The sequence below is a fragment of the Papaver somniferum genome, chromosome 1, assembly GCF_003573695.1.
Source record: "Papaver somniferum cultivar HN1 chromosome 1, ASM357369v1, whole genome shotgun sequence".
Classification (NCBI taxonomy): domain Eukaryota; kingdom Viridiplantae; phylum Streptophyta; class Magnoliopsida; order Ranunculales; family Papaveraceae; genus Papaver; species Papaver somniferum.
In genome coordinates this window covers 160,196,588-160,211,505 of record NC_039358.1, presented here as the reverse complement: position 1 = coordinate 160,211,505, position 14,918 = coordinate 160,196,588, and the positions used below count along the sequence as shown (strand labels likewise).

The window sequence follows — 14,918 nt, the reverse complement described above, 5'->3', positions numbered from 1 at the left end:
GGCCTCAGAAAAGCCAAAGCTTAGGATGATCTAAAGCCCAACTGGGCTTTTGCAACCAAACTGAGCAGCTGGGCTGTGCTTCAAAGGTAAGCCTAAACCCATTAAGAGAACCCAACCTGTGGGCTTCCATTTTTAATTTGTGGGCTTGTAATAATTTTTTCCATTTTTTTTGTTGGGCTTGTAATTTAAGTTAACTTTTGGGTTTGTATTTGAGCTTAACTGTGGGATTGTCCCTATCAAAATTTTGGGTTTCAAAAACCCAACAAACAACCTAAACAAGGTTAACTGAACCTACCAACTCAGCTGGGCTTCATTAGTTTCTGGGCTTACTAAAGTCGTTAGTGGGCCGTGTACCCAAACTCTAGGCCAAAGTTGGGCTCTGTTTCACAACAGTTCTCCAAACCCATTGCCTCACCAAAGCACAACCAAAACAGTGGGCTTATCCCCATAAAAACCAAATGTTTCCCATCAAAAACCAAATGTTTTTCATTCCCATAAAAACCAAATTTTTCCCAAAAATCCAAACCCATTAAAAACCAAATTTTGGGCTTTGTAATATAGTTACTTAGCTTTTGAGCCCAATCATGTCTAGATCTTTTTCTACAGTTGGGGAATACAACAAATCCCTTAGAGAACTTGCGTGTGGACATACTTCACGTTATGAACCTCCCATAGACCATGATGTCAATAGTCATAGGAATTATTATGGACATTTTCAAAGTCCCGAGCCTCAATACTTGAACCCTAATGACTATTCACACATGCATCATTCGCCACAACGTGAAAATGAACATTTTGCTAGTGCCTCACCCACACAATCATCACTGATCGATCAATTAGAAGCTCGAATCGCAGCTTTAGAAATGCAATCACATGAGGAATCTCTCACATCTAAGTTTCTTAGGCAACCTGAAATCTATGCATGTCCCGCATGTGATGGCTTAGACCACACTATTGCGAATTGCTATATTTTCCATGAATTTAGGCGGACTGGAGAAATTCCAAGGTTTGTAGAACCTACAGATTATTATGATGGTGGTTATTGGGACCATAATCAACCTTTTCAAGGTTGCGATCAACCATTTATAGACCCTAACGACCATGCACCCATGTATCAATCACCACAAGGGGAGGACGAACAATTTCACATGAGCCCTTGTATGCAATCTATAATGGAAAACATCAATCTCCTCAAACAAAACACTGCTAGTTTAGAAATGCATACATTGAATGATCATAGCAGCATTTTTATCCCTAATGAAATTAATTATCAAAATAGTGTTTTTAACCCTACTCATGATAGTCATATTGAACATGAACCTAATCTAGAGGTAAATGAGTGGAATAGAAACACTATAGTTTTTAGGGAAGGACACTCTTGTTTTGTTGAGGATGATAATAATTATGATATTATATTAGAAGAACATGTCTATACTGATGATGTTGTGGAACCTTTGGGTTCAAATACATTAGGCTTCTCTGCCCAGACCTTGAATGATATCTCTTCTAGTATTCCATATGATGTTTCCATTGAATTGCCGATGCATGAGGACAAATCTGTTGATGATGTTGATGATTCTGATTGTGAACTTGCTAATTTGATTGATGATTGTGAGCATGATGTGACATGTGTAGATGATTTAGGAGATTTTGATTTGATTGATAATGACGTGCCTATTCTCCTACATGAGTCACAATCTGATGGCCTTCCACCCAACCTAGATTTGGTTTGTACCAATATTGTAAAACCAATTTTTCTGAGAATGCCTAATCTAGGTTTGGAACTGTGTGCTTCCCAAGTCCTCTTGGACCATCTTGCATTTAAATATAATATCTTGGAGGAACCACAGTTGGAAATTGCATGTTTGCCCGTCCATAGCAAAGTACACTTTGAGTTAGATCTTGTGCATGATGAACCCCCAAAACTGCGCGATTTTGTTTTCAAAATTATATCTTCTGTAAAATCCAGGTTTGGGGGTAGCTCATTTGGTTTCACAGCTTCACGTGCTTTTCTTTCATGTGTGAAGTTGTTGAAACCGCTACACTTTGTCTTTTGGGTTGATCCTCAACTCTTTAGACTTTTGGTGTATGGTGAATTTTTTGTATATAATCCAGTAGATAAATTTTAAAACTTTTTGGTTTCTTTTGTATATATTTTTGCTAATCCAATATTATCTAAGTTGAAAATGTTGGATTCTAGCCGGTGAATAATGAGTTCGTTTATTTTCGCCGAAATCGGGTATTCTCTTCCTTTTCTCTACTCAACATGATCCTCTTCATATGTTGTATTATTTTTGTTCATTTTTGAAACATTGAGGACAATGTTTAGTTTAGGTTTGGGGGTGAATAGATACTTCTATAATATGCTATAATTGAAAACGAACTCCTTCTTTTGAAAAAAATCGAAAAAATTCAAAAAAATTAAAAAAAAAATGAAAAAACATAAAAATGGAGCTCATTTACCTTGAAATGTTGACTCTTGTGCAAATTTGTATTTTTTTAGGAGTCTTAGTCTAGATATTTAGGCACCCTGATTCTAGCACAATTCACATAGTGATAAGAAATTTGCACGCGCACGATCTACCAATACATGTATGGCCTCGATCTTCAAGGTGTTTGATAGGAAGTTACGATTGCCAATCACTTTAGAATACTGAACGAAACTTGACTAGCTTGTTCTTTGGTTGGTTGGGATAGAAGGTGGAGGTTACATTAAGAAAGACAACCATCGAATTTAACTGGGTGCATCAAAAAGGGCTACCTCTTGCAAAGTGTCATGTAATTTTTGTTTCCTTTTGTTTTGTATCAAAAGTGTGTTCAGAAAAAAAAAAAAAAAAAAAAAAAAAGAGAAAAAAAAAAAAAAAAATCAAAAAAAAATCAAGTATTTATCAATTCCATCCTCTCTTGTTCCAAAAATAAAAGAGAGTAGTCAATGTAAATAAGAGTCATGTAATTTGTCATCTTTTGTTGTTTCTTTGTAATAAGCAAGGAGGGTGTATGCCATTGATGTACAACGCGAGAAATTGTGAAATACCTCCAACTCATTCACAATTCTCGTAAAGTCCGGACAGCTAGCTAGATTTCGACCTCAGTTCTTAGCCTGAGAAACTATCTCTTGGTGATTAGTAGTCATAACTTCAGATCTTTCTTTACACATGTGTAGATACACTTTACACTCTTATCACATGTCTTTTTTTTGTTATCAGTGCTAGGATTGTGTCTTCGATAGCTAGATTGACATCTCCATTTTGCTGTGAGCTTAACTGTTTTGCACATGTCACGTTTGATGGAATCTGAGCTTATATTTTGACCTAGAACTTTGTAGGTACGTTCTAAGCAAACCTTCACGAGACTTCAACTCGTCCACTAGGGACGCTTAGTGGTTTAAAAGGCTTAGTGCATACGCTAAATGCATTCGAGAGACCAGCGACAGTGGTATAGTTAGGATTTCCTTAGTTTTGTTTTACTTGAGGACAAGTAAAATTCAGGTTTGGGGGTATTTGATGAGTGCCAAATATTGTATATATTTATCCCTTTTTGTTGGCATTTTAACTCATCTTTTGTGCATTAATTCTACATTTTATCCCATATTCTGTATTTTCATCGTTTTCAAGAATAAATATTTTTCTTACTTAATTTTTCATTTTTAGGTAATAAATAAAGATTGGATGAGTTGCGGAGCAAAAAGAGCAGAAAAGTGGTGAAAAGCCGGGAGAAATTACGCAAGGAAGCCGCAAAGAATGGAGCGCACGTCCAAAAAGCTGGAAATGGGCTCAAGAAGAAGAAAGTTGTTCTTAAAGAAGAAATGGGCTCAAGAAGAAGAAAGTTGTTCTTAAAGAAGAAGTGGGCTCAAGATTTCCCAAACCCATCTTCTATACCCAAAAGCCTAAAACCCAAATCCATACCCGCTTGCGTCTTCAGCCGTCAGATCAGTTCTCAGAAGCATCCGACGGTCGCTCCCTTGCTGTGCATCGAAGTTTGATATCTCCGCCTTACACTACAGCACCTAACTCCATCATTGAGCCGTCAGTTTCGTTGTATTTTTGCATCCAACGGTCGCTCACGATCTGTCTCAATTTCTCCGTTAGATCCGTTTCAGAAGTTATCATCCTACGCCTTTCATCACCGAACATCAAGGTTCGATGATCCCGCTCAACACTCAAACACCTAAGTCTATATCCCACAAACCAAACAACCCCTAGCCAGAACCTAATCGAGCTCACCCCGTCTGCAACCACCATACCCTGCCGCACCACCATCACCACCACCTTCTTCCCTGTCGTCACCAACCCTCCTGCAACAGCCACCAAACCACCACCATACCACTCTGTACAACATCACCCCATCTCCCTAGAACCTAATTGTTCCACCTAACCCCCAACTGTATCTCACTGACCTAGATTAGGGTTTGTTGGAACAACTAGGTTTAGGGCATGAGAAGCACGGAGAGGAGCAGGAGGCGAAGTACAAGCATGGGTCGAAGTGAGTGAGCAGTTATCAGAGAAATTAGGTAAAAAATTGTGTAACCCTAATTTTACTGTTTTGGGGATTTTTTGGGGAAGAACATATGGAACCCTAATTCATATTTTTGGGTATAAATAGAGGGGGTGTTGTATGTGTAGGGGTGTTCTTGGTTAGCCGAGATACCCCCTAATTGGGTTAATTTCAGTTTAATTCCAATGTCAATTTACTGTTAATTTAGGGTTAATTTTTAATTTGCAATTCCAATTAATCTTTATGTTTATCATGTCATCAATTACTGTCAACATGTTCTAGATCATCAGTTGGGGCTTAGATGAAGCCTGAAGACCTTGTTGGGTAGAAAAAAACTTAGTGAACACTCTTGTAGGTATAACTGAATTAGGATGTTAGTGTTCTTGGTGATTGAAGTCACCTGTGATTGAGTGTGCTGTAAGAAGACACTCAATGCTAGGGGTGAACTAGAGAATTTAGGGACTTAACCATCCACATTTCACTGAAATAGGGAAGTAATGAAGTTAGGGAACAAACATCACCTGTGATTGAGTGTGCCTTAAACAGACACTCAATGCTAGGGGTGATGCTAGTGAATTAAGCTAATTATCTTCCACTAATGCAGCCCTGGACCATAGGCAGGCTTGAACCTTAACCTAGGTCCATTAGGGACAAGATTTTAGTTCACAAGTAACACTGCCTAGATAGGTTAGATGGTGGAATCAAATCCCTAGTGTTCTTTAGTATTTTACCTCATCTTTGTTTAATTCTCTTTCACTGCCTTTGGTTATTTGCTCACTGTCTCTGCCCTTGGCTCACTGCCTTGGTCTTTCTCTTTGCTTCATTTTTATTGCTTCTGTAAATACCATCTTCACTGCCTGTCACTAGCTCAGACTAGCTAGAGAACTTCAATAGCTCCCTCCAAGTCCCTGTGGACAAACCTTTTCTTCCCATCACTAACTACAATTGACCCTGTGCACTTGCAGGTCAGTTTGTAGGTGTTTTCAAAACCCCACCACCTACCTAGCCGGCTGTTTACTAGCCAGCAAGGTAATATGTTATAGACCATGCCGGCTATGTGCGGCAAAAAAACCTCTCTCCTGATGCCTAAAATCTTATCAGGTCGGCATGGTAACAAAATTTCTACCTAACCGGCTGTTTATTAGCCGGCAGGGTAGTATGTTATCGACCCTGCCGGCTATGTGTGGCAAAAAAACCTTTCTTTTAATGCCTAAAATCTTATCAGGTCGGCATGGTAACAAAATTCATACATATCCGGCTGTTTACTAGGTCAGCATGTTGGAGAAAACAAACCTCGCCGGCGGATTCAAAATTCAAGTTTTTTTTTGCAAGTACAATTTCATTGATTGACTTGTACTTGGGCACTATAACGGCCAAATTTGGCCACCATCCTATAAATACACTACTTCTCTCTACAAAACAACCTACAAATAGTTCCATATACTATCCAAAGCTCATATCATCATACAATCCATCTAACTCACCCAATAGCTAAACAACAATGACTTCGTTTGATTCAAATGAAGATTTGGCAATCCAAAAGCATGGTATGCGGAAAAACAACTTAGACGTCAATCCTCTGAAAGGGTGGATTCCACAACCTTTTGGGCTAGGGTACACAACAAATTTATCTAAGACTTTGGGAATCCAAATGCAAGAAGTGTTCAACAAGTGCATGAGAGGCACCTAGTCGTTGAAAATGTGATACTTGCATTTTTAGCTTTCCAACCTCGGATTTTTAACACTCGCCCCTTCACCTTGTCCATTGCATAATTTGTGAGTATTTTTGTAGTTTGTTTTACATGATCCATGTTGTTTTATCTTCCAATGAAACACCACTAACAAATGTAAGTTTGTTTTTGTAGCACGAAGTCGTGAAAACGCGCTACCTTGTCTATCACTTCTTGGCCGATAGAATCCCGGAGGATAACCCGGACTACTTGGATGCGGTATCGTCTTCGTCGGAGGAAGATTGATGGTTTTAGAAGTTTTAGTGTAGGTTTTGTGGGTATACCTCTATGTAAGTCCTCACGAGACTATAACTCGTCCACTAGGGTCGCCTAGGGGTTCAAAGGCTTGATGCACATGCTAAGTGCATTCGTTTTTCCGTCGACAAGGATTAGGTTTTATGTTTCAATCAATGTAGTAACCAACATCGCATGAATAAAGTAAATTACATCTTCCATATTTTGCTTTCTGTTTGGTATAAGTTTAGGTCGGCAAGGACAGAAATCCTTAACATGTAGCCGGCAGTGTTATAAATTATGTGCATGCCGACTTTACGATAGCCGGCATGGTAGGAAATATTTACATGCCGACCGTAAGATTTTTGCCCAAGATAGTCGACGTGTTCTTCATCCGAGGACCATGCCAGCCGAATACTGGTCAGCAGCTTATTCAAATTGGGTACTGCCGGCCGAAAACTGGTCGACAGCTTATTCAAAGTGGACCTTGCCGGTCGAAGACCGGTCGACACCTTATTCAAACCACGACCTTGCCGGCCTTGTGCATTTTCAAAACCAAATTTGTTGATCGAAATCGAACTCATAAGACAAATGAAAGGTTTAATCTACTGAATTCATAATTTCAAAATTTTAATCTAAACTCAATTAATTAACCTAATCAGAATTTTAGTGTTAATTAACCAAGGACATATTAGCCGTTTAGAAAATACAAGGTTAAGGGGTGGCTTGATTTTACTTCAAAATAACCAGATTTTATCTTATTGAGTATACCCCAATTAGTTTGAGTATATCCCAATCTCCCCAGGTTATTTTATGTTTGGCCATAACGTGCCATGCTTTTGCTATTGTGCGTATAAGGTTGCTGAATTGTGGTTCCTTCTATTATATAGCTGCTGTAAAAACTAAAGACGACATTGGAATCAGGGGTGGAGGCAACATCACACAGTTGCACCCCCTTAATTTTCAAAAACATCAAGAAGTCTAGCATTTTCAAGCCAAAAAAAACCAAAAAAAGAGTTTGCACCCCCTAAAATCTCAACACCTGCACCCCTAGCCCAAAAGAAAAGTCCATTTCGACTTTCTTTCTCCCATTATCGTTCGCGGTAGGAGAGACTAATCATTAGTCTGATACGTTTTTCTCTGTATCTTAATTTGGTTCTCGTTTCAATTTTAAGAGATGAGAAGTAATTAATTAAGCTAATTATATTGATTCTTGGATTGGGTTAAGAAGAAAACACCCCGCACAAGAATTTTTCCACAATGCTGTTGAACAGCTTCCGTTTTCAACTTGAGGTGTATCAGATGTTTTTGGCATAACTTCCATACCGACGGTATATTCAATAAGCCTAAAAATGGCATTATCTTCAAGATCCTCATCAAATTTCACAACCATACATAACAACATAATATGAGAGTTCTAAAATTGACTCATTATACCTAGTCTTCCGGCTGGCAACCCCTCTCCAATGAAAAACTTCTAGCCTTTTTTTTTTTTGTTGTGTATCTTTTTTTTTTTTTTTTTTTTTTTTTTTTTTTTTTTCTGAACCCCTCTCCAGCTTTATCTTTTAACTGCTTCCCTCTCTGGAGTCAACTCTAAACTCCAAAGAGTCCAACCATCTTGTTTTCTCCGATCATATGTTCTTGTTTCTCTCCCCCATCACCAACCACTTTGTAAACATCGATGGCTGTGTCTTTTTCTCTCTCTAGTCTGGGACTCCGAGTTGTTTCTTTAAAAGTTCGACTAGAACCCTGTGCAGCACATTACTCATACAAGACTGTATAGCAATGCAACTTCTGCCTGGATCCATGCCAAAGCTCATTTTACAAGGCTTCTTTTTCTCTCAGACTCTTCTGACACTACCCCTAATTTACTCCCCAATTACTCTAAAAGCACTTTACCATTTCTACACAACTTTTATATATTATTGTTTTTTTGGCTCAAAAACGTAGTGGATTCTAGTAACACTTATTCAAATCCCAACTACTCTCTTCCTTTTAACACATCTCTAAAATTGACATTCTGTCCTCTCTCATCAGATGATGTCTCTGTCTGAAATGGGCGTTCTCAACAAACTAAAAGGTTAAATAAGTGATTTTGGATGAGATAAAAGGACAAAGGAGTCAAAACAAATGTAAAAAAAGAGAAACTTCAGAATCAACGCTCTTGACACAATTCCCATGTTCTTTAACTTATTTCATTTATACTTCTACTACTACCTCTTTACCACACCCTTTACTTGCTCTCACCATCTCCATCCTACGCTTTTCTATTTTATTTTATTGTCTTCAAAGAGATGAAAAAGAATCTCTTTTCAGAGGTGAAAAAATCTTTTTGAAACTGAAGCAACACTGGTTTAAAGTACATCTCACTCCCTCTACATCTAGACTTTTCCCTTTCTTTCTGGTATTCAAAACCAAGGACTGTATTTCTTTAGAGAGAGAGAGAGAGAGAGAGAGGGATGGCGATGGGTGGTGTTGGAAGTGGATCAATGAAGTACAGTAGCAGTAGTAATAGAGGATTGAGGCCTTATGCCATGATGTTGTTGCTTGCTTTTGGTGCTGCTGTATTTGGTGTAATGGTTCTTCACAAGTTCAGAGAAAGACGCATCTTCAGCCTCCTCATCAAAGACAAAGACAGAGATATTATCACCCTTCAACTACTCTTACAGGTTACTACTCATCCTTTCTTTCTCTGTAGACGTCACACAATATACATGCAGAGGGCACATATATGTTCAATTATTCAGGTTAATGGAACCTAAAAGTAGGGGATATTCTGCAATTGTTAGGTATATGCTACCTAATCTCACTGTGATATCCAATCAAATCATTTGGTGGTGGAAAAAAGAACCCACCATGGACATTTTAGCCAGACCTGCAGAGAATGACAAGAACCCTTTAATGGGTGGTGTTACACATTGATTTTACAAGGATTTTAACAAATAAGACGATATCGCATTCTCTAATTTGAAAGGAGGAAATATTTCTATCCAAATAAGGGAAAAACAAATTTAATCTTTGGTTAACTGTATGTTTAATAGTCATGCTTATTGTTTATTTGTGGAACTTTTTTGTTTGTTTTGTTATTTAGAAAGAAAGGGACTACAGCAAAGAAATGAAAAAGAAAGTTGAAGAATTGAAGGGAAAGGCACATTCTCTCAGAACTCAAAAGATGGATTTGAATAACAAGATTATGGGTTGGCAATCTACAGCAGCTTCACTTAAAGAAGAAGCAAGGGTTATGGAAGTCGAATTGGAGGAGAAGAAAAATGAACTCAGATTACTAAAGGAAAGAGAGATGAATTCAAGTCGAGATATTTCTCAAGTTTCAGCTCTAACTGCACTTTTGAAGCAGAAAGAAATCGAACTCCAAGAAATGAAAAATCGTCTTGAGAAACCGGTTAATGTATGGTCTGTGAGTGCTGATGATCCTTCTAACCCACACGTTAATTTAACTGCAACAGAACAAGTTGTGAATGCTGAATCTTTGATAAGCAAAAGTGAAGGAGAAAGTACTGATCAAAATGCAACTCAACTAGAAGGGAAGTCGAAAACGTTTGAGAATGGTCAAGATAGTGCAGTAACAAGTGAGGTACATGAATTTGGCGAGAAGAACGGAGAACCAGGTCAAAGCAAGGGAGCTTCAGGTGATATTAACTTGGAAAAGACTGAGAACTCGCAAGGGGGTGAAGGTTTGAGTATGAGAGAGCAAGTGGGTAATAGCAATGAAACCAATGTGGTCAAAAATAACGGAATGAATGGTGTTCTAAAGGAGGTGGAAGGTAAAGTAGATGAAATGCCTGAAGGATTACAAAATGCTGAGAGCTCTGGAGATAGAGGTGAAGGTAGTGATAGCGTCCAGAGAATGAGCAAGAGATGGAGAGATATTTACAGAAACAGCAAACTGGAGAAGGCAAGACATCATGATGAGGTGGAAAAGCAAGGAGCTGAGCAAGATAATCAAACTGATACTGAAATGGGAGATGAGGGTTTAAAAACACAGACCGATAACAGTCACCAAGCTGGTTTGGAGGGTAAAGAGATTCGAGGACACTTGAGACTGAGAGAAGGAAATAGTGATGGTGTGGAATCAAATGAACAAGTAGGCAATGCAAGGAAAATGGTTTCTGTTGATGCGGTACCAGGAGAAGCAAGTAATGCTGGAGATGGGCAAAATGCAGGTGAAACTTCCAATTTGGTTGCCTCTGATGCTGTCAAACAGGAGCCATCTGTGATACACAAAGAACCACACAATATCCAAAACACAATACACAGGAGGGAGCTTCCAGGAAGGCGCACAGCAATGTCCAGAAAGCAGAAGGTACCAAAGGCAACAAAACTTTGGAAAACTTGGAAATCGACAGTGTTGGAAGACAATCAAGACTACTAAGGAAGTCCTAATATTCCAAGCTCGAAAGAAGATGTAGGATGGGGTAGGTTAATAACGAGGGAATTATTTTAGATGCCATGGTATACTGGGGTGCTTGTAGTACATCTGCTAAATATTTATGTCTCATGGGAGTGTTTTCCTCTCTTTTTTTCACTGGCTGTTACACTTGGTTTCTCTTCAAGTTCAGTCTCTTTTTCTCTTTGGTATATATATGTTTTTTTTTCCAGCTCAAAGACGCAAGATTCACACCGTTTTAAATTGTTTCTGCATCCTTCATGGATATAATTCAGGAATCTAAATTCCCCAAATAACAGTATCTATAGATATAGACCCTAAAATTTTATTCTTAAATCATGTGACCGCAAGCCCATATTATTATTTTCCCAGCTTAAAGACACAAGATTACACTGGGCGAGTCATTACATAAGACAACGAACTTGCAATTCAAATATTCTTGGGATATTTCTCTCATATGTTTTCCAGTTTCATAATCATGTTGTGCAGCAGATAATCATGTTGTTAATTCGTAAGAAACTTCAACAATCTGAATAAGATATATGTGTGGAAAGCAGAATTTAATTAGTAATGAAAAAGCAAGCAATGCTTTTGATGTGGAAAATGCATGTCACAATTCCAGCAGGGTTGCCACTGATAATGCCGAATAGGAGCCAACACAGGAGGGATCTCTTAGGAAGGTGCGCAACAATGTCTAAAAGACAGAAAGCTCCAAAGGCAACAAAAGTTCGGATAAGTTGGAAATCAAAATTGTCCGAAAAGATCCGCAATTTATAAGATGGATACGATCAGGTAAGTTAACAACGTGAAAGTTCTAGATAAAGAATGTTAACTGCCGTCTTGTAGCAGATCTGCTAAATGTTTGTCTCACAGGAGTATTGACTTGTTTGTTTCTTTTTTCACTGGTTGTTACACTAAACTAATGTCAAAACTGATGGAAAAAGCAATGGTTTCTCATTTGGGTCAAAATCTAGCTTTCTCTCCCTAAAGTTTTCACTACTTAGGCTCGGCATGAATTTCAAAATCATTTCTTCCTGTACTACTAAAAAATTAACATCCAAAGGCGTAACTGAAACTATTACAATTTGCAATTAGAGTACAATATATTGCCATAAGGAAAGCACAAAAGAAGGTCTTATTATTTATTACTCGCCATTATCATCATCATCACCCAAGAGAGCCATTTACACATGCAAAACTACGAACTGGATAATATTTGCAACAACTACAAAAAGCAAGCTAAAACTGCTTGACTGCAACAGCTACAAAAAGAAAGCTAAAACTGAAAATAGAAACATTATCAAGAGTAAGGAGGAGACTGTTCCTCACAATTGCTTTATTTTCCGAGTGCATATAGCGATTCCTGAACCATGCATCAAGCTTTTACTTAGTGTGAGCTGTTTCAGGTGCTTTCTGCAATGAATAAAAGTAACCAATGAATCGGGATCCACCTGAACTCGATTTTGGAGTTAAACATGAGTTGGGGACCGAACTAATATGCATGACTGACAAACTGAAACAAAAAATTTAAGACAGGAGCCAAATGTGATCCAAAAGGTATTCCTAGTAGGCCAGTACAGAACTGAGAGAGTTTTAAGAGGTGGATTCAGGGACAACGCTGGACATGTCCAGTTGGTCAATCATATCACAGAGATGTCTCCTCACCTTCAACGCAGTGATACTGGTTCAGTTTGGAAAGCTGAGATATGGTGAACAACCAACAAGGCAACAGTGACTTACCTTATGACTTTCATGCAGCAAATGATAACATATATTACAAGTAAGAACAAGTACCTCTTCTTTGTTTTCTTTTTTGCCTCCACTAAAGAGTTTGAAACCCCCATAGATAGCTAATCCCCATCCAGCTAGGGAGACAATCACAAACTGCAAAATGATGGAGTCAATCAAATTCTCGGTTATAGTAGTTCAATACCAGGACCTTCACGTGATTATGTAACCTAAAAAGCTAGTTTATCGGTTCCAACTATTCAGACAAAGCTAGTGGAACATCTAAAGGGAATTATGAAAAATACAGGGAAACTGCAATAGATTCCCTGTCTACCGGATGACGAGATAGAAAGTTCACACATTATGAAATGAAAATGTCTAGAAACACAGTTACTGTTCTCTTGACGGTACTTGATATGCCAATAAGATCAATAACATCACATATACAAGATGAATGGTCAACTAAGATTGAGACTTACATGTTCTTCCTTCCATTTAGATGGGCTCAATGGGTCCTTCCAGCAGTTCACCTTTGGTGGTCCATGATCTGAAGGGAAAAATGATTAGGTTCAAGATCTCAGACTCAAATTAGTATCTACGCAAAAATGGTAATTCAGTACATCACTATCCAGCAAATAAACAAATCTTCAAATCAAATAACTACATTCCAGACAACAAATTCCATACACAATAAGAACAATGTATACTGAAGACACCCTTGCTTGAAAGACAAATAAGACCCCTTAACAGAGGCCATGACCACCAAAATCCCAAACATGAGGGTGTGCCCCGCTTGTGGGCATCATTTCAAAAACTATGTACACTCTTTCAAGGATACTTCTCCAAATATCTCTCCTCCTCCATTTAGAGTTACAATTTTAGTGTCCTTTCAGAGCTCAAATGAGCAATTCCACAATTTCATCATAACTGAGAAGATAATAATTTCTCTCACAACACCAGACACAGTTAAGGCCGTAAATGATGATATCAGCGACTGTAGAAAAACACAAATTTATTTCCGGTAGTTTAATAACCTAACTTCAAATCAATTCCCAATTTAGATTTGTTATCCGAGTTTGCTGAATCTAAAATAATATTAAGATCGCACAACAATAAAAACAGTACGATTTTGGTATAGTTGATTTACGAAATATGTAAACGGAGGGATTTGATTTTTGTGATTTTTACCTCCACCACCAGCGAGACCACGTCGTTGGATTAGCTTAGAAGCTTGATTTGCTGACGATGATACTGTTTTAGATGATATTCTACTAGCTGTTACTGACGCTGCTTGGCGAGCAGCTACCATCCACGCTGCCATTTTTTCACTGTATTTTTTTTTCTAGAGGAGAGAGAGTGAGAGGGAGGAACTGTATCGAGCCTTCGAGTGAGATCAAGAGACTGAAGAACTTTCGAACAGTCAAAAAGTTCCCAAGTTTTACGGTGAAATTGCAATGTTAACATCATCAAGACCAAGGCCATGTAAAGGATTAACAGTAAGAAATCCAAGCCCTAAGTTGGCATCACGTGCACGCCTACACCGCCATCATATTCTCGGCTCGGCTTGCTCTTAAGTGTTAAATGATTTCAGGGCATTTCTTAAATTTTATATTTTCTTTTACTCATAAAGGAAAAATGGATTAAAAATCAACTCTAACACTAAGACAATGAGGGAGTTGAGTAAAAGTGGAGAGTTGTGCGATAGTTAGATTCTCAATTAAGCAAATTGTCTAAACCTTTAACAGATACACTGCACAGGAGTACCGAAATTTGAGAGATCAGTATGTAAGATTTCGGCCTAAACCAAGAAAATGGTCGTTCCAGAGTCAATTCGGTCACAAAGAGGGATGAGGGTCGATCTGTAAGAGGGAAGCTGAGAATGTGTAAGATCAATGGTGATCGACGGATTGTGGATGTGTTGATCTACGAGTTAGGAGGGTTCTGCGTGTTTAATAATGATAGACTGTCGTAAGTTGGATTATGGTGAGTTCTGATCAGTCAAGTTTGATTGCTTCAATTGAGTTATGTTCAGTTGTGACCAAATCATAAGCCGAGGAACCTATTTATTGTAGAAATAGTTAACACATTGATCTCCAGTAAGTGGTGACGGTTGAAGAGGAGTGGAAGTATGGGGAAGTGGGAAATCGTGGTTGAACCAGTTTCACATTGCATGAGAGACTTGGTTGATTGTCTATCCACTACTTCACTTACTCCTTCAGCTGCCAGCACGAATTGCTCACATTTCTCATCATGGATGTACTGTTACATCGCACGTGTTGTAGTCCGCCAGACCAAAATCCTAGTGAATATCCCCTCATGTGACATGA

The 14,918-nt window shown here is 38.4% G+C and overlaps 2 protein-coding genes across 2 annotated transcripts; one reads left to right on the top strand and one right to left on the bottom strand.

The window, feature by feature from the left end:
• The first annotated feature begins 8,140 nt into the window (after nucleotides 1-8,140).
• On the top strand, nucleotides 8,141-11,074 carry LOC113305784 (COP1-interactive protein 1-like). The gene is made up of 2 exons (XM_026554788.1): nucleotides 8,141-9,127; nucleotides 9,550-11,074. The coding sequence occupies exons 1-2, from the start codon at nucleotides 8,918-8,920 to the stop codon at nucleotides 10,846-10,848; spliced, it is 1,509 nt and encodes a 502-aa protein (XP_026410573.1). The 5' UTR covers nucleotides 8,141-8,917; the 3' UTR covers nucleotides 10,849-11,074.
• An 864-nt stretch (nucleotides 11,075-11,938) lies between these two features.
• On the bottom strand, nucleotides 11,939-14,040 carry LOC113333741. The gene is made up of 4 exons (XM_026580159.1): nucleotides 13,780-14,040; nucleotides 13,071-13,138; nucleotides 12,658-12,747; nucleotides 11,939-12,276 (listed from the first exon to the last, which is right to left on the bottom strand). Exons 1-4 carry the CDS (start codon nucleotides 13,910-13,912, stop codon nucleotides 12,247-12,249), a joined length of 321 nt encoding a protein of 106 aa, XP_026435944.1. The 5' UTR covers nucleotides 13,913-14,040; the 3' UTR covers nucleotides 11,939-12,246.
• Between the last annotated feature and the right edge of the window lie 878 nt (nucleotides 14,041-14,918).